At 59.7% G+C, this 20,063-nt stretch overlaps 1 protein-coding gene and 34 non-coding genes across 35 annotated transcripts; all 35 read right to left on the bottom strand.

Annotated features, from left to right (window-relative positions):
* Positions 1-62: 62 nt before the first annotated feature.
* PHYSODRAFT_321366 (hypothetical protein) lies at positions 63-19,497 on the bottom strand (the record flags this gene model as incomplete). Its single annotated transcript, XM_009516552.1, has 68 exons — positions 63-71; positions 148-233; positions 720-792; positions 872-1,001; positions 1,223-1,365; positions 1,445-1,574; positions 1,801-1,943; positions 2,019-2,148; positions 2,382-2,524; positions 2,604-2,733; positions 2,955-3,097; positions 3,177-3,306; positions 3,533-3,675; positions 3,755-3,884; positions 4,111-4,253; positions 4,333-4,462; positions 4,696-4,838; positions 4,914-5,043; positions 5,277-5,419; positions 5,495-5,624; positions 5,858-6,000; positions 6,076-6,205; positions 6,439-6,581; positions 6,657-6,786; positions 7,020-7,162; positions 7,238-7,367; positions 7,601-7,743; positions 7,823-7,952; positions 8,180-8,322; positions 8,402-8,531; positions 8,758-8,900; positions 8,980-9,109; positions 9,337-9,479; positions 9,559-9,688; positions 9,910-10,052; positions 10,132-10,261; positions 10,489-10,631; positions 10,711-10,840; positions 11,068-11,210; positions 11,290-11,419; positions 11,640-11,782; positions 11,862-11,991; positions 12,225-12,367; positions 12,447-12,576; positions 12,803-12,945; positions 13,025-13,154; positions 13,375-13,517; positions 13,597-13,726; positions 13,959-14,101; positions 14,181-14,310; positions 14,538-14,680; positions 14,760-14,889; positions 15,110-15,252; positions 15,332-15,461; positions 15,689-15,831; positions 15,907-16,036; positions 16,276-16,418; positions 16,498-16,627; positions 16,861-17,003; positions 17,083-17,212; positions 17,446-17,591; positions 17,668-17,797; positions 18,037-18,182; positions 18,259-18,388; positions 18,622-18,767; positions 18,844-18,973; positions 19,195-19,340; positions 19,417-19,497. 68 exons carry the CDS (start codon positions 19,495-19,497, stop codon positions 63-65), a joined length of 8,997 nt encoding a protein of 2,998 aa, XP_009514847.1.
* Positions 487-559, bottom strand: PHYSODRAFT_t104. Its single transcript has one exon. It is a non-coding gene; the product is annotated as a tRNA-Glu (tRNA).
* PHYSODRAFT_t103 lies at positions 1,066-1,138 on the bottom strand. Its single transcript has one exon. It is a non-coding gene; the product is annotated as a tRNA-Glu (tRNA).
* On the bottom strand, positions 1,639-1,710 carry PHYSODRAFT_t102. The gene has a single exon. It is a non-coding gene; the product is annotated as a tRNA-Glu (tRNA).
* On the bottom strand, positions 2,213-2,285 carry PHYSODRAFT_t101. Its single transcript has one exon. It is a non-coding gene; the product is annotated as a tRNA-Glu (tRNA).
* Positions 2,798-2,870, bottom strand: PHYSODRAFT_t100. The gene has a single exon. It is a non-coding gene; the product is annotated as a tRNA-Glu (tRNA).
* On the bottom strand, positions 3,371-3,442 carry PHYSODRAFT_t99. Its single transcript has one exon. It is a non-coding gene; the product is annotated as a tRNA-Glu (tRNA).
* PHYSODRAFT_t98 lies at positions 3,949-4,020 on the bottom strand. Its single transcript has one exon. It is a non-coding gene; the product is annotated as a tRNA-Glu (tRNA).
* PHYSODRAFT_t97 lies at positions 4,527-4,599 on the bottom strand. The gene has a single exon. It is a non-coding gene; the product is annotated as a tRNA-Glu (tRNA).
* PHYSODRAFT_t96 lies at positions 5,108-5,180 on the bottom strand. Its single transcript has one exon. It is a non-coding gene; the product is annotated as a tRNA-Glu (tRNA).
* PHYSODRAFT_t95 lies at positions 5,689-5,761 on the bottom strand. The gene has a single exon. It is a non-coding gene; the product is annotated as a tRNA-Glu (tRNA).
* On the bottom strand, positions 6,270-6,342 carry PHYSODRAFT_t94. Its single transcript has one exon. It is a non-coding gene; the product is annotated as a tRNA-Glu (tRNA).
* On the bottom strand, positions 6,851-6,923 carry PHYSODRAFT_t93. The gene has a single exon. It is a non-coding gene; the product is annotated as a tRNA-Glu (tRNA).
* Positions 7,432-7,504, bottom strand: PHYSODRAFT_t92. The gene has a single exon. It is a non-coding gene; the product is annotated as a tRNA-Glu (tRNA).
* Positions 8,017-8,088, bottom strand: PHYSODRAFT_t91. Its single transcript has one exon. It is a non-coding gene; the product is annotated as a tRNA-Glu (tRNA).
* PHYSODRAFT_t90 lies at positions 8,596-8,667 on the bottom strand. Its single transcript has one exon. It is a non-coding gene; the product is annotated as a tRNA-Glu (tRNA).
* Positions 9,174-9,246, bottom strand: PHYSODRAFT_t89. Its single transcript has one exon. It is a non-coding gene; the product is annotated as a tRNA-Glu (tRNA).
* Positions 9,753-9,825, bottom strand: PHYSODRAFT_t88. Its single transcript has one exon. It is a non-coding gene; the product is annotated as a tRNA-Glu (tRNA).
* On the bottom strand, positions 10,326-10,397 carry PHYSODRAFT_t87. Its single transcript has one exon. It is a non-coding gene; the product is annotated as a tRNA-Glu (tRNA).
* On the bottom strand, positions 10,905-10,976 carry PHYSODRAFT_t86. The gene has a single exon. It is a non-coding gene; the product is annotated as a tRNA-Glu (tRNA).
* PHYSODRAFT_t85 lies at positions 11,484-11,555 on the bottom strand. Its single transcript has one exon. It is a non-coding gene; the product is annotated as a tRNA-Glu (tRNA).
* On the bottom strand, positions 12,056-12,127 carry PHYSODRAFT_t84. Its single transcript has one exon. It is a non-coding gene; the product is annotated as a tRNA-Glu (tRNA).
* Positions 12,641-12,712, bottom strand: PHYSODRAFT_t83. Its single transcript has one exon. It is a non-coding gene; the product is annotated as a tRNA-Glu (tRNA).
* Positions 13,219-13,290, bottom strand: PHYSODRAFT_t82. Its single transcript has one exon. It is a non-coding gene; the product is annotated as a tRNA-Glu (tRNA).
* On the bottom strand, positions 13,791-13,862 carry PHYSODRAFT_t81. Its single transcript has one exon. It is a non-coding gene; the product is annotated as a tRNA-Glu (tRNA).
* Positions 14,375-14,446, bottom strand: PHYSODRAFT_t80. Its single transcript has one exon. It is a non-coding gene; the product is annotated as a tRNA-Glu (tRNA).
* Positions 14,954-15,025, bottom strand: PHYSODRAFT_t79. Its single transcript has one exon. It is a non-coding gene; the product is annotated as a tRNA-Glu (tRNA).
* On the bottom strand, positions 15,526-15,598 carry PHYSODRAFT_t78. The gene has a single exon. It is a non-coding gene; the product is annotated as a tRNA-Glu (tRNA).
* Positions 16,101-16,173, bottom strand: PHYSODRAFT_t77. Its single transcript has one exon. It is a non-coding gene; the product is annotated as a tRNA-Glu (tRNA).
* PHYSODRAFT_t76 lies at positions 16,692-16,764 on the bottom strand. Its single transcript has one exon. It is a non-coding gene; the product is annotated as a tRNA-Glu (tRNA).
* PHYSODRAFT_t75 lies at positions 17,277-17,349 on the bottom strand. Its single transcript has one exon. It is a non-coding gene; the product is annotated as a tRNA-Glu (tRNA).
* Positions 17,862-17,934, bottom strand: PHYSODRAFT_t74. Its single transcript has one exon. It is a non-coding gene; the product is annotated as a tRNA-Glu (tRNA).
* Positions 18,453-18,525, bottom strand: PHYSODRAFT_t73. The gene has a single exon. It is a non-coding gene; the product is annotated as a tRNA-Glu (tRNA).
* Positions 19,038-19,110, bottom strand: PHYSODRAFT_t72. The gene has a single exon. It is a non-coding gene; the product is annotated as a tRNA-Glu (tRNA).
* A 113-nt stretch (positions 19,498-19,610) lies between the features above and the next one.
* On the bottom strand, positions 19,611-19,683 carry PHYSODRAFT_t71. The gene has a single exon. It is a non-coding gene; the product is annotated as a tRNA-Glu (tRNA).
* Between the last annotated feature and the right edge of the window lie 380 nt (positions 19,684-20,063).

Below are 20,063 nucleotides of genomic sequence, written 5' to 3'. Positions count from 1 at the left end.
ACACACAATCAAGGCCAACAACAAACAAACACAAACACAAACACAAACACCAAACGCACCACCTACGCACGCTGCCACACGCAACGCGAGCGCGTTCATCCTATCGCCACCATTGATCGACCGACCATTTCGACACGTACTGCCCACATCCGATCCAGCCACCGACGGGGTCGCCTCCTTCGCATCGCACGCAGCTCCGAGCGTCGCGTTCGTCTGCTCGCACCGCAGCTCGCCTGGTCGACCAGCTCTCTCGCGGCTTCATTGAGCTGCTCGCTCGCACGCGTTTCCGCACGGTGGCCAGCGCCTACAAGTAGGCCTGCACGCGCCGACCAATGGCCGGACAGACTCGAGTACCTCCTGGTCGTGCGAGCATGGTTGGATCCGTGGATGGGATGTAGCAGCGGGTCAGCACGGCACCGAGACTGTGACGAACGCCCAAAGCGGCGAAAAGAAGAGTGGAGAAGCAGCAAAGAAGAGCAAAAGATGTTCCCACACCGGGACTCGAACCCGGGTCTGCTGGGTGAGAGCCAGCTATCCTAACCGCCTAGACTATATGGGAAGGCTGAACACCATCGCCACCAACAAACACACAATCAAGACCAACAACAAACAAACACAAACACAAACACCAAACGCACCACCTACGCACGCTGCCACACGCAACGCGAGCGCGTTCATCCTATCGCCACCATTGATCGACCGACCATTTCGACACGTACTGCCCACATCCGATCCAGCCACCGACGGGGTCGCCTCCTTCGCATCGCACGCAGCTCCGAGCGTCGCGTTCGTCTGCTCGCACCGCAGCTCGCCTGGTCGACCAGCTCTCTCGCGGCTTCATTGAGCTGCTCGCTCGCACGCGTTTCCGCACGGTGGCCAGCGCCGACAAGTAGGCCTGCACGCGCCGACCAATGGCCGGACAGACTCGAGTACCTCCTGGTCGTGCGAGCATGGTTGGATCCGTGGATGGGATGTAGCAGCGGGTCAGCACGGCACCGAGACTGTGACGAACGCCCAAAGCGGCGAAAACAAGAGTGGAGAAGCAGCAAAGAAGAGCAAAAGATGTTCCCACACCGGGACTCGAACCCGGGTCTGCTGGGTGAGAGCCAGCTATCCTAACCGCCTAGACTATATGGGAAGGCTGAACACCATCGCCACCAACAAACACACAATCAAGACCAACCACAAACAAACACAAACACCAAACGCACCACCTACGCACGCTGCCACACGCAACGCGAGCGCGTTCATCCTATCGCCACCATTGATCGACCGACCATTTCGACACGTACTGCCCACATCCGATCCAGCCACCGACGGGGTCGCCTCCTTCGCATCGCACGCAGCTCCGAGCGTCGCGTTCGTCTGCTCGCACCGCAGCTCGCCTGGTCGACCAGCTCTCTCGCGGCTTCATTGAGCTGCTCGCTCGCACGCGTTTCCGCACGGTGGCCAGCGCCGACAAGTAGGCCTGCACGCGCCGACCAATGGCCGGACAGACTCGAGTACCTCCTGGTCGTGCGAGCATGGTTGGATCCGTGGATGGGATGTAGCAGCGGGTCAGCACGGCACCGAGACTGTGACGAACGCCCAAAGCGGCGAAAACAAGAGTGGAGAAGCAGCAAAGAAGAGCAATAGATGTTCCCACACCGGGACTCGACCCGGGTCTGCTGGGTGAGAGCCAGCTATCCTAACCGCCTAGACTATATGGGAAGGCTGAACACCATCGCCACCAACAAACACACAATCAAGACCAACAACAAACAAACACAAACACAAACACCAAACGCACCACCTACGCACGCTGCCACACGCAACGCGAGCGCGTTCATCCTATCGCCACCATTGATCGACCGACCATTTCGACACGTACTGCCCACATCCGATCCAGCCACCGACGGGGTCGCCTCCTTCGCATCGCACGCAGCTCCGAGCGTCGCGTTCGTCTGCTCGCACCGCAGCTCGCCTGGTCGACCAGCTCTCTCGCGGCTTCATTGAGCTGCTCGCACGCGTTTCCGCACGGTCGCCAGCGCCGACAAGTAGGCCTGCACGCGCCGACCAATGGCCGGACAGACTCGAGTACCTCCTGGTCGTGCGAGCATGGTTGGATCCGTGGATGGGATGTAGCAGCGGGTCAGCACGGCACCGAGACTGTGACGAACGCCCAAAGCGGCGAAAAGAAGAGTGGAGAAGCAGCAAAGAAGAGCAAAAGATGTTCCCACACCGGGACTCGAACCCGGGTCTGCTGGGTGAGAGCCAGCTATCCTAACCGCCTAGACTATATGGGAAGGCTGAACACCATCGCCACCAACAAACACACAATCAAGACCAACAACAAACAAACACAAACACAAACACAAACACCAAACGCACCACCTACGCACGCTGCCACACGCAACGCGAGCGCGTTCATCCTATCGCCACCATTGATCGACCGACCATTTCGACACGTACTGCCCACATCCGATCCAGCCACCGACGGGGTCGCCTCCTTCGCATCGCACGCAGCTCCGAGCGTCGCGTTCGTCTGCTCGCACCGCAGCTCGCCTGGTCGACCAGCTCTCTCGCGGCTTCATTGAGCTGCTCGCTCGCACGCGTTTCCGCACGGTCGCCAGCGCCGACAAGTAGGCCTGCACGCGCCGACCAATGGCCGGACAGACTCGAGTACCTCCTGGTCGTGCGAGCATGGTTGGATCCGTGGATGGGATGTAGCAGCGGGTCAGCACGGCACCGAGACTGTGACGAACGCCCAAAGCGGCGAAAAGAAGAGTGGAGAAGCAGCAAAGAAGAGCAAAAGATGTTCCCACACCGGGACTCGAACCCGGGTCTGCTGGGTGAGAGCCAGCTATCCTAACCGCCTAGACTATATGGGAAGGCTGAACACCATCGCCACCAACAAACACACAATCAAAGCCAACCACAAACAAACACAAACACCAAACGCACCACCCACGCACGCTGCCACACGCAACGCGAGCGCGTTCATCCTATCGCCACCATTGATCGACCGACCATTTCGACACGTACTGCCCACATCCGATCCAGCCACCGACGGGGTCGCCTCCTTCGCATCGCACGCAGCTCCGAGCGTCGCGTTCGTCTGCTCGCACCGCAGCTCGCCTGGTCGACCAGCTCTCTCGCGGCTTCATTGAGCTGCTCGCTCGCACGCGTTTCCGCACGGTGGCCAGCGCCGACAAGTAGGCCTGCACGCGCCGACCAATGGCCGGACAGACTCGAGTACCTCCTGGTCGTGCGAGCATGGTTGGATCCGTGGATGGGATGTAGCAGCGGGTCAGCACGGCACCGAGACTGTGACGAACGCCCAAAGCGGCGAAAACAAGAGTGGAGAAGCAGCAAAGAAGAGCAAAAGATGTTCCCACACCGGGACTCGACCCGGGTCTGCTGGGTGAGAGCCAGCTATCCTAACCGCCTAGACTATATGGGAAGGCTGAACACCATCGCCACCAACAAACACACAATCAAGACCAACAACAAACAAACACAAACACAAACACCAAACGCACCACCTACGCACGCTGCCACACGCAACGCGAGCGCGTTCATCCTATCGCCACCATTGATCGACCGACCATTTCGACACGTACTGCCCACATCCGATCCAGCCACCGACGGGGTCGCCTCCTTCGCATCGCACGCAGCTCCGAGCGTCGCGTTCGTCTGCTCGCACCGCAGCTCGCCTGGTCGACCAGCTCTCTCGCGGCTTCATTGAGCTGCTCGCTCGCACGCGTTTCCGCACGGTGGCCAGCGCCGACAAGTAGGCCTGCACGCGCCGACCAATGGCCGGACAGACTCGAGTACCTCCTGGTCGTGCGAGCATGGTTGGATCCGTGGATGGGATGTAGCAGCGGGTCAGCACGGCACCGAGACTGTGACGAACGCCCAAAGCGGCGAAAACAAGAGTGGAGAAGCAGCAAAGAAGAGCAAAAGATGTTCCCACACCGGGACTCGACCCGGGTCTGCTGGGTGAGAGCCAGCTATCCTAACCGCCTAGACTATATGGGAAGGCTGAACACCATCGCCACCAACAAACACACAATCAAGACCAACAACAAACAAACACAAACACAAACACCAAACGCACCACCTACGCACGCTGCCACACGCAACGCAAGCGCGTTCATCCTATCGCCACCATTGATCGACCGACCATTTCGACACGTACTGCCCACATCCGATCCAGCCACCGACGGGGTCGCCTCCTTCGCATCGCACGCAGCTCCGAGCGTCGCGTTCGTCTGCTCGCACCGCAGCTCGCCTGGTCGACCAGCTCTCTCGCGGCTTCATTGAGCTGCTCGCTCGCACGCGTTTCCGCACGGTGGCCAGCGCCGACAAGTAGGCCTGCACGCGCCGACCAATGGCCGGACAGACTCGAGTACCTCCTGGTCGTGCGAGCATGGTTGGATCCGTGGATGGGATGTAGCAGCGGGTCAGCACGGCACCGAGACTGTGACGAACACCCAAAGCGGCGAAAACAAGAGTGGAGAAGCAGCAAAGAAGAGCAAAAGATGTTCCCACACCGGGACTCGAACCCGGGTCTGCTGGGTGAGAGCCAGCTATCCTAACCGCCTAGACTATATGGGAAGGCTGAACACCATCGCCACCAACAAACACACAATCAAGACCAACAACAAACAAACACAAACACAAACACAAACACCAAACGCACCACCTACGCACGCTGCCACACGCAACGCGAGCGCGTTCATCCTATCGCCACCATTGATCGACCGACCATTTCGACACGTACTGCCCACATCCGATCCAGCCACCGACGGGGTCGCCTCCTTCGCATCGCACGCAGCTCCGAGCGTCGCGTTCGTCTGCTCGCACCGCAGCTCGCCTGGTCGACCAGCTCTCTCGCGGCTTCATTGAGCTGCTCGCACGCGTTTCCGCACGGTCGCCAGCGCCGACAAGTAGGCCTGCACGCGCCGACCAATGGCCGGACAGACTCGAGTACCTCCTGGTCGTGCGAGCATGGTTGGATCCGTGGATGGGATGTAGCAGCGGGTCAGCACGGCACCGAGACTGTGACGAACGCCCAAAGCGGCGAAAACAAGAGTGGAGAAGCAGCAAAGAAGAGCAAAAGATGTTCCCACACCGGGACTCGAACCCGGGTCTGCTGGGTGAGAGCCAGCTATCCTAACCGCCTAGACTATATGGGAAGGCTGAACACCATCGCCACCAACAAACACACAATCAAGACCAACAACAAACAAACACAAACACAAACACAAACACCAAACGCACCACCTACGCACGCTGCCACACGCAACGCGAGCGCGTTCATCCTATCGCCACCATTGATCGACCGACCATTTCGACACGTACTGCCCACATCCGATCCAGCCACCGACGGGGTCGCCTCCTTCGCATCGCACGCAGCTCCGAGCGTCGCGTTCGTCTGCTCGCACCGCAGCTCGCCTGGTCGACCAGCTCTCTCGCGGCTTCATTGAGCTGCTCGCACGCGTTTCCGCACGGTGGCCAGCGCCGACAAGTAGGCCTGCACGCGCCGACCAATGGCCGGACAGACTCGAGTACCTCCTGGTCGTGCGAGCATGGTTGGATCCGTGGATGGGATGTAGCAGCGGGTCAGCACGGCACCGAGACTGTGACGAACGCCCAAAGCGGCGAAAACAAGAGTGGAGAAGCAGCAAAGAAGAGCAAAAGATGTTCCCACACCGGGACTCGAACCCGGGTCTGCTGGGTGAGAGCCAGCTATCCTAACCGCCTAGACTATATGGGAAGGCTGAACACCATCGCCACCAACAAACACACAATCAAGACCAACAACAAACAAACACAAACACAAACACAAACACCAAACGCACCACCTACGCACGCTGCCACACGCAACGCGAGCGCGTTCATCCTATCGCCACCATTGATCGACCGACCATTTCGACACGTACTGCCCACATCCGATCCAGCCACCGACGGGGTCGCCTCCTTCGCATCGCACGCAGCTCCGAGCGTCGCGTTCGTCTGCTCGCACCGCAGCTCGCCTGGTCGACCAGCTCTCTCGCGGCTTCATTGAGCTGCTCGCACGCGTTTCCGCACGGTCGCCAGCGCCGACAAGTAGGCCTGCACGCGCCGACCAATGGCCGGACAGACTCGAGTACCTCCTGGTCGTGCGAGCATGGTTGGATCCGTGGATGGGATGTAGCAGCGGGTCAGCACGGCACCGAGACTGTGACGAACGCCCAAAGCGGCGAAAACAAGAGTGGAGAAGCAGCAAAGAAGAGCAAAAGATGTTCCCACACCGGGACTCGAACCCGGGTCTGCTGGGTGAGAGCCAGCTATCCTAACCGCCTAGACTATATGGGAAGGCTGAACACCATCGCCACCAACAAACACACAATCAAGACCAACAACAAACAAACACAAACACAAACACAAACACCAAACGCACCACCTACGCACGCTGCCACACGCAACGCGAGCGCGTTCATCCTATCGCCACCATTGATCGACCGACCATTTCGACACGTACTGCCCACATCCGATCCAGCCACCGACGGGGTCGCCTCCTTCGCATCGCACGCAGCTCCGAGCGTCGCGTTCGTCTGCTCGCACCGCAGCTCGCCTGGTCGACCAGCTCTCTCGCGGCTTCATTGAGCTGCTCGCACGCGTTTCCGCACGGTCGCCAGCGCCGACAAGTAGGCCTGCACGCGCCGACCAATGGCCGGACAGACTCGAGTACCTCCTGGTCGTGCGAGCATGGTTGGATCCGTGGATGGGATGTAGCAGCGGGTCAGCACGGCACCGAGACTGTGACGAACGCCCAAAGCGGCGAAAAGAAGAGTGGAGAAGCAGCAAAGAAGAGCAAAAGATGTTCCCACACCGGGACTCGAACCCGGGTCTGCTGGGTGAGAGCCAGCTATCCTAACCGCCTAGACTATATGGGAAGGCTGAACACCATCGCCACCAACAAACACACAATCAAGACCAACAACAAACAAACACAAACACAAACACAAACACCAAACGCACCACCTACGCACGCTGCCACACGCAACGCGAGCGCGTTCATCCTATCGCCACCATTGATCGACCGACCATTTCGACACGTACTGCCCACATCCGATCCAGCCACCGACGGGGTCGCCTCCTTCGCATCGCACGCAGCTCCGAGCGTCGCGTTCGTCTGCTCGCACCGCAGCTCGCCTGGTCGACCAGCTCTCTCGCGGCTTCATTGAGCTGCTCGCACGCGTTTCCGCACGGTGGCCAGCGCCGACAAGTAGGCCTGCACGCGCCGACCAATGGCCGGACAGACTCGAGTACCTCCTGGTCGTGCGAGCATGGTTGGATCCGTGGATGGGATGTAGCAGCGGGTCAGCACGGCACCGAGACTGTGACGAACGCCCAAAGCGGCGAAAAGAAGAGTGGAGAAGCAGCAAAGAAGAGCAAAAGATGTTCCCACACCGGGACTCGAACCCGGGTCTGCTGGGTGAGAGCCAGCTATCCTAACCGCCTAGACTATATGGGAAGGCTGAACACCATCGCCACCAACAAACACACAATCAAGACCAACAAAAAACAAACACAAACACAAACACAAACACCAAACGCACCACCTACGCACGCTGCCACACGCAACGCGAGCGCGTTCATCCTATCGCCACCATTGATCGACCGACCATTTCGACACGTACTGCCCACATCCGATCCAGCCACCGATCGGGTCGCCTCCTTCGCATCGCACGCAGCTCCGAGCGTCGCGTTCGTCTGCTCGCACCGCAGCTCGCCTGGTCGACCAGCTCTCTCGCGGCTTCATTGAGCTGCTCGCTCGCACGCGTTTCCGCACGGTGGCCAGCGCCGACAAGTAGGCCTGCACGCGCCGACCAATGGCCGGACAGACTCGAGTACCTCCTGGTCGTGCGAGCATGGTTGGATCCGTGGATGGGATGTAGCAGCGGGTCAGCACGGCACCGAGACTGTGACGAACGCCCAAAGCGGCGAAAACAAGAGTGGAGAAGCAGCAAAGAAGAGCAAAAGATGTTCCCACACCGGGACTCGACCCGGGTCTGCTGGGTGAGAGCCAGCTATCCTAACCGCCTAGACTATATGGGAAGGCTGAACACCATCGCCACCAACAAACACACAATCAAGACCAACAACAAACAAACACAAACACCAAACACCAAACGCACCACCTACGCACGCTGCCACACGCAACGCGAGCGCGTTCATCCTATCGCCACCATTGATCGACCGACCATTTCGACACGTACTGCCCACATCCGATCCAGCCACCGATCGGGTCGCCTCCTTCGCATCGCACGCAGCTCCGAGCGTCGCGTTCGTCTGCTCGCACCGCAGCTCGCCTGGTCGACCAGCTCTCTCGCGGCTTCATTGAGCTGCTCGCTCGCACGCGTTTCCGCACGGTCGCCAGCGCCGACAAGTAGGCCTGCACGCGCCGACCAATGGCCGGACAGACTCGAGTACCTCCTGGTCGTGCGAGCATGGTTGGATCCGTGGATGGGATGTAGCAGCGGGTCAGCACGGCACCGAGACTGTGACGAACGCCCAAAGCGGCGAAAACAAGAGTGGAGAAGCAGCAAAGAAGAGCAAAAGATGTTCCCACACCGGGACTCGACCCGGGTCTGCTGGGTGAGAGCCAGCTATCCTAACCGCCTAGACTATATGGGAAGGCTGAACACCATCGCCACCAACAAACACACAATCAAGACCAACAACAAACAAACACAAACACAAACACCAAACGCACCACCTACGCACGCTGCCACACGCAACGCGAGCGCGTTCATCCTATCGCCACCATTGATCGACCGACCATTTCGACACGTACTGCCCACATCCGATCCAGCCACCGACGGGGTCGCCTCCTTCGCATCGCACGCAGCTCCGAGCGTCGCGTTCGTCTGCTCGCACCGCAGCTCGCCTGGTCGACCAGCTCTCTCGCGGCTTCATTGAGCTGCTCGCTCGCACGCGTTTCCGCACGGTGGCCAGCGCCGACAAGTAGGCCTGCACGCGCCGACCAATGGCCGGACAGACTCGAGTACCTCCTGGTCGTGCGAGCATGGTTGGATCCGTGGATGGGATGTAGCAGCGGGTCAGCACGGCACCGAGACTGTGACGAACGCCCAAAGCGGCGAAAACAAGAGTGGAGAAGCAGCAAAGAAGAGCAAAAGATGTTCCCACACCGGGACTCGAACCCGGGTCTGCTGGGTGAGAGCCAGCTATCCTAACCGCCTAGACTATATGGGAAGGCTGAACACCATCGCCACCAACAAACACACAATCAAGACCAACAACAAACAAACACAAACACAAACACCAAACGCACCACCTACGCACGCTGCCACACGCAACGCGAGCGCGTTCATCCTATCGCCACCATTGATCGACCGACCATTTCGACACGTACTGCCCACATCCGATCCAGCCACCGACGGGGTCGCCTCCTTCGCATCGCACGCAGCTCCGAGCGTCGCGTTCGTCTGCTCGCACCGCAGCTCGCCTGGTCGACCAGCTCTCTCGCGGCTTCATTGAGCTGCTCGCTCGCACGCGTTTCCGCACGGTGGCCAGCGCCGACAAGTAGGCCTGCACGCGCCGACCAATGGCCGGACAGACTCGAGTACCTCCTGGTCGTGCGAGCATGGTTGGATCCGTGGATGGGATGTAGCAGCGGGTCAGCACGGCACCGAGACTGTGACGAACGCCCAAAGCGGCGAAAACAAGAGTGGAGAAGCAGCAAAGAAGAGCAAAAGATGTTCCCACACCGGGACTCGAACCCGGGTCTGCTGGGTGAGAGCCAGCTATCCTAACCGCCTAGACTATATGGGAAGGCTGAACACCATCGCCACCAACAAACACACAATCAAGACCAACAACAAACAAACACAAACACCAAACGCACCACCTACGCACGCTGCCACACGCAACGCGAGCGCGTTCATCCTATCGCCACCATTGATCGACCGACCATTTCGACACGTACTGCCCACATCCGATCCAGCCACCGATCGGGTCGCCTCCTTCGCATCGCACGCAGCTCCGAGCGTCGCGTTCGTCTGCTCGCACCGCAGCTCGCCTGGTCGACCAGCTCTCTCGCGGCTTCATTGAGCTGCTCGCTCGCACGCGTTTCCGCACGGTCGCCAGCGCCGACAAGTAGGCCTGCACGCGCCGACCAATGGCCGGACAGACTCGAGTACCTCCTGGTCGTGCGAGCATGGTTGGATCCGTGGATGGGATGTAGCAGCGGGTCAGCACGGCACCGAGACTGTGACGAACGCCCAAAGCGGCGAAAACAAGAGTGGAGAAGCAGCAAAGAAGAGCAAAAGATGTTCCCACACCGGGACTCGACCCGGGTCTGCTGGGTGAGAGCCAGCTATCCTAACCGCCTAGACTATATGGGAAGGCTGAACACCATCGCCACCAACAAACACACAATCAAGACCAACAACAAACAAACACAAACACCAAACACCAAACGCACCACCTACGCACGCTGCCACACGCAACGCGAGCGCGTTCATCCTATCGCCACCATTGATCGACCGACCATTTCGACACGTACTGCCCACATCCGATCCAGCCACCGATCGGGTCGCCTCCTTCGCATCGCACGCAGCTCCGAGCGTCGCGTTCGTCTGCTCGCACCGCAGCTCGCCTGGTCGACCAGCTCTCTCGCGGCTTCATTGAGCTGCTCGCTCGCACGCGTTTCCGCACGGTCGCCAGCGCCGACAAGTAGGCCTGCACGCGCCGACCAATGGCCGGACAGACTCGAGTACCTCCTGGTCGTGCGAGCATGGTTGGATCCGTGGATGGGATGTAGCAGCGGGTCAGCACGGCACTGAGACTGTGACGAACGCCCAAAGCGGCGAAAAGAAGAGTGGAGAAGCAGCAAAGAAGAGCAAAAGATGTTCCCACACCGGGACTCGACCCGGGTCTGCTGGGTGAGAGCCAGCTATCCTAACCGCCTAGACTATATGGGAAGGCTGAACACCATCGCCACCAACAAACACACAATCAAGACCAACAACAAACAAACACAAACACCAAACACCAAACGCACCACCTACGCACGCTGCCACACGCAACGCGAGCGCGTTCATCCTATCGCCACCATTGATCGACCGACCATTTCGACACGTACTGCCCACATCCGATCCAGCCACCGATCGGGTCGCCTCCTTCGCATCGCACGCAGCTCCGAGCGTCGCGTTCGTCTGCTCGCACCGCAGCTCGCCTGGTCGACCAGCTCTCTCGCGGCTTCATTGAGCTGCTCGCTCGCACGCGTTTCCGCACGGTCGCCAGCGCCGACAAGTAGGCCTGCACGCGCCGACCAATGGCCGGACAGACTCGAGTACCTCCTGGTCGTGCGAGCATGGTTGGATCCGTGGATGGGATGTAGCAGCGGGTCAGCACGGCACCGAGACTGTGACGAACGCCCAAAGCGGCGAAAAGAAGAGTGGAGAAGCAGCAAAGAAGAGCAAAAGATGTTCCCACACCGGGACTCGACCCGGGTCTGCTGGGTGAGAGCCAGCTATCCTAACCGCCTAGACTATATGGGAAGGCTGAACACCATCGCCACCAACAAACACACAATCAAGGCCAACAACAAACAAACACAAACACCAAACGCACCACCTACGCACGCTGCCACACGCAACGCGAGCGCGTTCATCCTATCGCCACCATTGATCGACCGACCATTTCGACACGTACTGCCCACATCCGATCCAGCCACCGACGGGGTCGCCTCCTTCGCATCGCACGCAGCTCCGAGCGTCGCGTTCGTCTGCTCGCACCGCAGCTCGCCTGGTCGACCAGCTCTCTCGCGGCTTCATTGAGCTGCTCGCTCGCACGCGTTTCCGCACGGTCGCCAGCGCCGACAAGTAGGCCTGCACGCGCCGACCAATGGCCGGACAGACTCGAGTACCTCCTGGTCGTGCGAGCATGGTTGGATCCGTGGATGGGATGTAGCAGCGGGTCAGCACGGCACCGAGACTGTGACGAACGCCCAAAGCGGCGAAAACAAGAGTGGAGAAGCAGCAAAGAAGAGCAAAAGATGTTCCCACACCGGGACTCGACCCGGGTCTGCTGGGTGAGAGCCAGCTATCCTAACCGCCTAGACTATATGGGAAGGCTGAACACCATCGCCACCAACAAACACACAATCAAGACCAACAACAAACAAACACAAACACAAACACCAAACACCAAACGCACCACCTACGCACGCTGCCACACGCAACGCGAGCGCGTTCATCCTATCGCCACCATTGATCGACCGACCATTTCGACACGTACTGCCCACATCCGATCCAGCCACCGATCGGGTCGCCTCCTTCGCATCGCACGCAGCTCCGAGCGTCGCGTTCGTCTGCTCGCACCGCAGCTCGCCTGGTCGACCAGCTCTCTCGCGGCTTCATTGAGCTGCTCGCTCGCACGCGTTTCCGCACGGTCGCCAGCGCCGACAAGTAGGCCTGCACGCGCCGACCAATGGCCGGACAGACTCGAGTACCTCCTGGTCGTGCGAGCATGGTTGGATCCGTGGATGGGATGTAGCAGCGGGTCAGCACGGCACCGAGACTGTGACGAACGCCCAAAGCGGCGAAAAGAAGAGTGGAGAAGCAGCAAAGAAGAGCAAAAGATGTTCCCACACCGGGACTCGACCCGGGTCTGCTGGGTGAGAGCCAGCTATCCTAACCGCCTAGACTATATGGGAAGGCTGAACACCATCGCCACCAACAAACACACAATCAAGGCCAACAACAAACAAACACAAACACAAACACCAAACGCACCACCTACGCACGCTGCCACACGCAACGCGAGCGCGTTCATCCTATCGCCACCATTGATCGACCGACCATTTCGACACGTACTGCCCACATCCGATCCAGCCACCGATCGGGTCGCCTCCTTCGCATCGCACGCAGCTCCGAGCGTCGCGTTCGTCTGCTCGCACCGCAGCTCGCCTGGTCGACCAGCTCTCTCGCGGCTTCATTGAGCTGCTCGCTCGCACGCGTTTCCGCACGGTCGCCAGCGCCGACAAGTAGGCCTGCACGCGCCGACCAATGGCCGGACAGACTCGAGTACCTCCTGGTCGTGCGAGCATGGTTGGATCCGTGGATGGGATGTAGCAGCGGGTCAGCACGGCACCGAGACTGTGACGAACGCCCAAAGCGGCGAAAACAAGAGTGGAGAAGCAGCAAAGAAGAGCAAAAGATGTTCCCACACCGGGACTCGACCCGGGTCTGCTGGGTGAGAGCCAGCTATCCTAACCGCCTAGACTATATGGGAAGGCTGAACACCATCGCCACCAACAAACACACAATCAAGGCCAACAACAAACAAACACAAACACCAAACGCACCACCTACGCACGCTGCCACACGCAACGCGAGCGCGTTCATCCTATCGCCACCATTGATCGACCGACCATTTCGACACGTACTGCCCACATCCGATCCAGCCACCGACGGGGTCGCCTCCTTCGCATCGCACGCAGCTCCGAGCGTCGCGTTCGTCTGCTCGCACCGCAGCTCGCCTGGTCGACCAGCTCTCTCGCGGCTTCATTGAGCTGCTCGCTCGCACGCGTTTCCGCACGGTCGCCAGCGCCGACAAGTAGGCCTGCACGCGCCGACCAATGGCCGGACAGACTCGAGTACCTCCTGGTCGTGCGAGCATGGTTGGATCCGTGGATGGGATGTAGCAGCGGGTCAGCACGGCACCGAGACTGTGACGAACGCCCAAAGCGGCGAAAACAAGAGTGGAGAAGCAGCAAAGAAGAGCAAAAGATGTTCCCACACCGGGACTCGACCCGGGTCTGCTGGGTGAGAGCCAGCTATCCTAACCGCCTAGACTATATGGGAAGGCTGAACACCATCGCCACCAACAAACACACAATCAAGACCAACAACAAACAAACACAAACACAAACACAAACACCAAACGCACCACCTACGCACGCTGCCACACGCAACGCGAGCGCGTTCATCCTATCGCCACCATTGATCGACCGACCATTTCGACACGTACTGCCCACATCCGATCCAGCCACCGATCGGGTCGCCTCCTTCGCATCGCACGCAGCTCCGAGCGTCGCGTTCGTCTGCTCGCACCGCAGCTCGCCTGGTCGACCAGCTCTCTCGCGGCTTCATTGAGCTGCTCGCTCGCACGCGTTTCCGCACGGTGGCCAGCGCCGACAAGTAGGCCTGCACGCGCCGACCAATGGCCGGACAGACTCGAGTACCTCCTGGTCGTGCGAGCATGGTTGGATCCGTGGATGGGATGTAGCAGCGGGTCAGCACGGCACCGAGACTGTGACGAACGCCCAAAGCGGCGAAAACAAGAGTGGAGAAGCAGCAAAGAAGAGCAAAAGACGTTCCCACACCGGGACTCGACCCGGGTCTGCTGGGTGAGAGCCAGCTATCCTAACCGCCTAGACTATATGGGAAGGCTGAACACCATCGCCACCAACAAACACACAATCAAGACCAACAACAAACAAACACAAACACCAAACACCAAACGCACCACCTACGCACGCTGCCACACGCAACGCGAGCGCGTTCATCCTATCGCCACCATTGATCGACCGACCATTTCGACACGTACTGCCCACATCCGATCCAGCCACCGATCGGGTCGCCTCCTTCGCATCGCACGCAGCTCCGAGCGTCGCGTTCGTCTGCTCGCACCGCAGCTCGCCTGGTCGACCAGCTCTCTCGCGGCTTCATTGAGCTGCTCGCTCGCACGCGTTTCCGCACGGTGGCCAGCGCCGACAAGTAGGCCTGCACGCGCCGACCAATGGCCGGACAGACTCGAGTACCTCCTGGTCGTGCGAGCATGGTTGGATCCGTGGATGGGATGTAGCAGCGGGTCAGCACGGCACCGAGACTGTGACGAACGCCCAAAGCGGCGAAAACAAGAGTGGAGAAGCAGCAAAGAAGAGCAAAAGATGTTCCCACACCGGGACTCGACCCGGGTCTGCTGGGTGAGAGCCAGCTATCCTAACCGCCTAGACTATATGGGAAGGCTGAACACCATCGCCACCAACAAACTCACAATCAAAGCCAACAACAAACAAACACAAACACCAAACGCACCACCCACGCACGCTGCCACACGCAACGCGAGCGCGTTCATCCTATCGCCACCATTGATCGACCGACCATTTCGACACGTACTGCCCACATCCGATCCAGCCACCGACGGGGTCGCCTCCTTCGCATCGCACGCAGCTCCGAGCGTCGCGTTCGTCTGCTCGCACCGCAGCTCGCCTGGTCGACCAGCTCTCTCGCGGCTTCATTGAGCTGCTCGCTCGCACGCGTTTCCGCACGGTGGCCAGCGCCGACAAGTAGGCCTGCACGCGCCGACCAATGGCCGGACAGACTCGAGTACCTCCTGGTCGTGCGAGCATGGTTGGATCCGTGGATGGGATGTAGCAGCGGGTCAGCACGGCACCGAGACTGTGACGAACGCCCAAAGCGGCGAAAAGAAGAGTGGAGAAGCAGCAAAGAAGAGCAAAAGATGTTCCCACACCGGGACTCGAACCCGGGTCTGCTGGGTGAGAGCCAGCTATCCTAACCGCCTAGACTATATGGGAAGGCTGAACACCATCGCCACCAACAAACACACAATCAAGACCAACAACAAACAAACACAAACACAAACACCAAACGCACCACCTACGCACGCTGCCACACGCAACGCGAGCGCGTTCATCCTATCGCCACCATTGATCGACCGACCATTTCGACACGTACTGCCCACATCCGATCCAGCCACCGACGGGGTCGCCTCTTTCGCATCGCACGCAGCTCCGAGCGTCGCGTTCGTCTGCTCGCACCGCAGCTCGCCTGGTCGACCAGCTCTCTCGCGGCTTCATTGAGCTGCTCGCACGCGTTTCCGCACGGTCGCCAGCGCCGACAAGTAGGCCTGCACGCGCCGACCAATGGCCGGACAGACTCGAGTACCTCCTGGTCGTGCGAGCATGGTTGGATCCGTGGATGGGATGTAGCAGCGGGTCAGCACGGCACCGAGACTGTGACGAACGCCCAAAGCGGCGAAAAGAAGAGTGGAGAAGCAGCAAAGAAGAGCAAAAGATGTTCCCACACCGGGACTCGAACCCGGGTCTGCTGGGTGAGAGCCAGCTATCCTAACCGCCTAGACTATATGGGAAGGCTGAACACCATCGCCACCAACAAACACACAATCAAGACCAACAACAAACAAACACAAACACAAACACAAACACAAACACCAAACGCACCACCTACGCACGCTGCCACACGCAACGCGAGCGCGTTCATCCTATCGCCACCATTGATCGACCGACCATTTCGACACGTACTGCCCACATCCGATCCAGCCACCGACGGGGTCGCCTCCTTCGCATCGCACGCAGCTCCGAGCGTCGCGTTCGTCTGCTCGCACCGCAGCTCGCCTGGTCGACCAGCTCTCTCGCGGCTTCATTGAGCTGCTCGCTCGCACGCGTTTCCGCACGGTGGCCAGCGCCGACAAGTAGGCCTGCACGCGCCGACCAATGGCCGGACAGACTCGAGTACCTCCTGGTCGTGCGAGCATGGTTGGATCCGTGGATGGGATGTAGCAGCGGGTCAGCACGGCACCGAGACTGTGACGAACGCCCAAAGCGGCGAAAAGAAGAGTGGAGAAGCAGCAAAGAAGAGCAAAAGATGTTCCCACACCGGGACTCGAACCCGGGTCTGCTGGGTGAGAGCCAGCTATCCTAACCGCCTAGACTATATGGGAAGGCTGAACACCATCGCCACCAACAAACACACAATCAAGACCAACAACAAACAAACACAAACACAAACACAAACACCAAACGCACCACCTACGCACGCTGCCACACGCAACGCGAGCGCGTTCATCCTATCGCCACCATTGATCGACCGACCATTTCGACACGTACTGCCCACATCCGATCCAGCCACCGACGGGGTCGCCTCCTTCGCATCGCACGCAGCTCCGAGCGTCGCGTTCGTCTGCTCGCACCGCAGCTCGCCTGGTCGACCAGCTCTCTCGCGGCTTCATTGAGCTGCTCGCTCGCACGCGTTTCCGCACGGTGGCCAGCGCCGACAAGTAGGCCTGCACGCGCCGACCAATGGCCGGACAGACTCGAGTACCTCCTGGTCGTGCGAGCATGGTTGGATCCGTGGATGGGATGTAGCAGCGGGTCAGCACGGCACCGAGACTGTGACGAACGCCCAAAGCGGCGAAAAGAAGAGTGGAGAAGCAGCAAAGAAGAGCAAAAGATGTTCCCACACCGGGACTCGAACCCGGGTCTGCTGGGTGAGAGCCAGCTATCCTAACCGCCTAGACTATATGGGAAGGCTGAACACCATCGCCACCAACAAACACACAATCAAGACCAACAACAAACAAACACAAACACAAACACAAACACCAAACGCACCACCTACGCACGCTGCCACACGCAACGCGAGCGCGTTCATCCTATCGCCACCATTGATCGACCGACCATTTCGACACGTACTGCCCACATCCGATCCAGCCACCGACGGGGTCGCCTCCTTCGCATCGCACGCAGCTCCGAGCGTCGCGTTCGTCTCCTCGCACCGCAGCTCGCCTGGTCGACCAGCTCTCTCGCGGCTTCATTGAGCTGCTCGCTCGCACGCGTTTCCGAACGGTGGCCAGCGCCGACAAGTAGGCCTGCACGCGCCGACCAATGGCCGGACAGACTCGAGTACCTCCTGGTCGTGCGAGCATGGTTGGATCCGTGGATGGGATGTAGCAGCGGGTCAGCACGGCACCGAGACTGTGACGAACGCCCAAAGCGGCGAAAAGAAGAGTGGAGAAGCAGCAAAGAAGAGCAAAAGATGTTCCCACACCGGGACTCGAACCCGGGTCTGCTGGGTGAGAGCCAGCTATCCTAACCGCCTAGACTATATGGGAAGGCTGAACACCATCGCCACCAACAAACACACAATCAAGACCAACAACAAACAAACACAAACACAAACACAAACACAAACACCAAACGCACCACCTACGCACGCTGCCACACGCAACGCGAGCGCGTTCATCCTATCGCCACCATTGATCGACCGACCATTTCGACACGTACTGCCCACATCCGATCCAGCCACCGACGGGGTCGCCTCCTTCGCATCGCACGCAGCTCCGAGCGTCGCGTTCGTCTCCTCGCACCGCAGCTCGCCTGGTCGACCAGCTCTCTCGCGGCTTCATTGAGCTGCTCGCTCGCACGCGTTTCCGCACGGTGGCCAGCGCCGACAAGTAGGCCTGCACGCGCCGACCAATGGCCGGACAGACTCGAGTACCTCCTGGTCGTGCGAGCATGGTTGGATCCGTGGATGGGATGTAGCAGCGGGTCAGCACGGCACCGAGACTGTGACGAACGCCCAAAGCGGCGAAAAGAAGAGTGGAGAAGCAGCAAAGAAGAGCAAAAGATGTTCCCACACCGGGACTCGAACCCGGGTCTGCTGGGTGAGAGCCAGCTATCCTAACCGCCTAGACTATATGGGAAGGCTGAACACCATCGCCACCAACAAACACACAATCAAGACCAACAACAAACAAACACAAACACAAACGCAAACACCAAACGCACCACCTACGCACGCTGCCACACGCAACGCGAGCGCGTTCATCCTATCGCCACCATTGATCGACCGACCATTTCGACACGTACTGCCCACATCCGATCCAGCCACCGACGGGGTCGCCTCCTTCGCATCGCACGCAGCTCCGAGCGTCGCGTTCGTCTCCTCGCACCGCAGCTCGCCTGGTCGACCAGCTCTCTCGCGGCTTCATTGAGCTGCTCGCTCGCACGCGTTTCCGCACGGTGGCCAGCGCCGACAAGTAGGCCTGCACGCGCCGACCAATGGCCGGACAGACTCGAGTACCTCCTGGTCGTGCGAGCATGGTTGGATCCGTGGATGGGATGTAGCAGCGGGTCAGCACGGCACCGAGACTGTGACGAACGCCCAAAGCGGCGAAAAGAAGAGTGGAGAAGCAGCAAAGAAGAGCAAAAGATGTTCCCACACCGGGACTCGAACCCGGGTCTGCTGGGTGAGAGCCAGCTATCCTAACCGCCTAGACTATATGGGAAGGCTGAACACCATCGCCACCAACAAACACACAATCAAGACCAACAACAAACAAACGCAAACACCAAACGCACCACCTACGCACGCTGCCACACGCAACGCGAGCGCGTTCATCCTATCGCCACCATTGATCGACCGACCATTTCGACACGTACTGCCCACATCCGATCCAGCCACCGACGGGGTCGCCTCCTTCGCATCGCACGCAGCTCCGAGCGTCGCGTTCGTCTCCTCGCACCGCAGCTCGCCTGGTCGACCAGCTCTCTCGCGGCTTCATTGAGCTGCTCGCTCGCACGCGTTTCCGCACGGTCGCCAGCGCCGACAAGTAGGCCTGCACGCGCCGACCAATGGCCGGACAGACTCGAGTACCTCCTGGTCGTGCGAGCATGGTTGGATCCGTGGATGGGATGTAGCAGCGGGTCAGCACGGCACCGAGACTGTGACGAACGCCCAAAGCGGCGAAAAGAAGAGTGGAGAAGCAGCAAAGAAGAGCAAAAGATGTTCCCACACCGGGACTCGAACCCGGGTCTGCTGGGTGAGAGCCAGCTATCCTAACCGCCTAGACTATATGGGAAGGCTGAACACCATCGCCACCAACAAACACACAATCAAGACCAACAACAAACAAACACAAACACAAACACAAACACCAAACGCACCACCTACGCACGCTGCCACACGCAACGCGAGCGCGTTCATCCTATCGCCACCATTGATCGACCGACCATTTCGACACGTACTGCCCACATCCGATCCAGCCACCGACGGGGTCGCCTCCTTCGCATCGCACGCAGCTCCGAGCGTCGCGTTCGTCTCCTCGCACCGCAGCTCGCCTGGTCGACCAGTTCTCTCGCGGCTTCATTGAGCTGCTCGCTCGCACGCGTTTCCGCACGGTCGCCAGCGCCGACAAGTAGGCCTGCACGCGCCGACCAATGGCCGGACAGACTCGAGTAC

Source organism: Phytophthora sojae (genome assembly GCF_000149755.1).
Source record: "Phytophthora sojae unplaced genomic scaffold PHYSOscaffold_1, whole genome shotgun sequence".
Lineage (NCBI taxonomy): Eukaryota > Oomycota > Peronosporomycetes > Peronosporales > Peronosporaceae > Phytophthora > Phytophthora sojae.
Note: the sequence above shows the minus strand (reverse complement) of the source record. Positions and strands in the feature narration are given on the sequence as shown.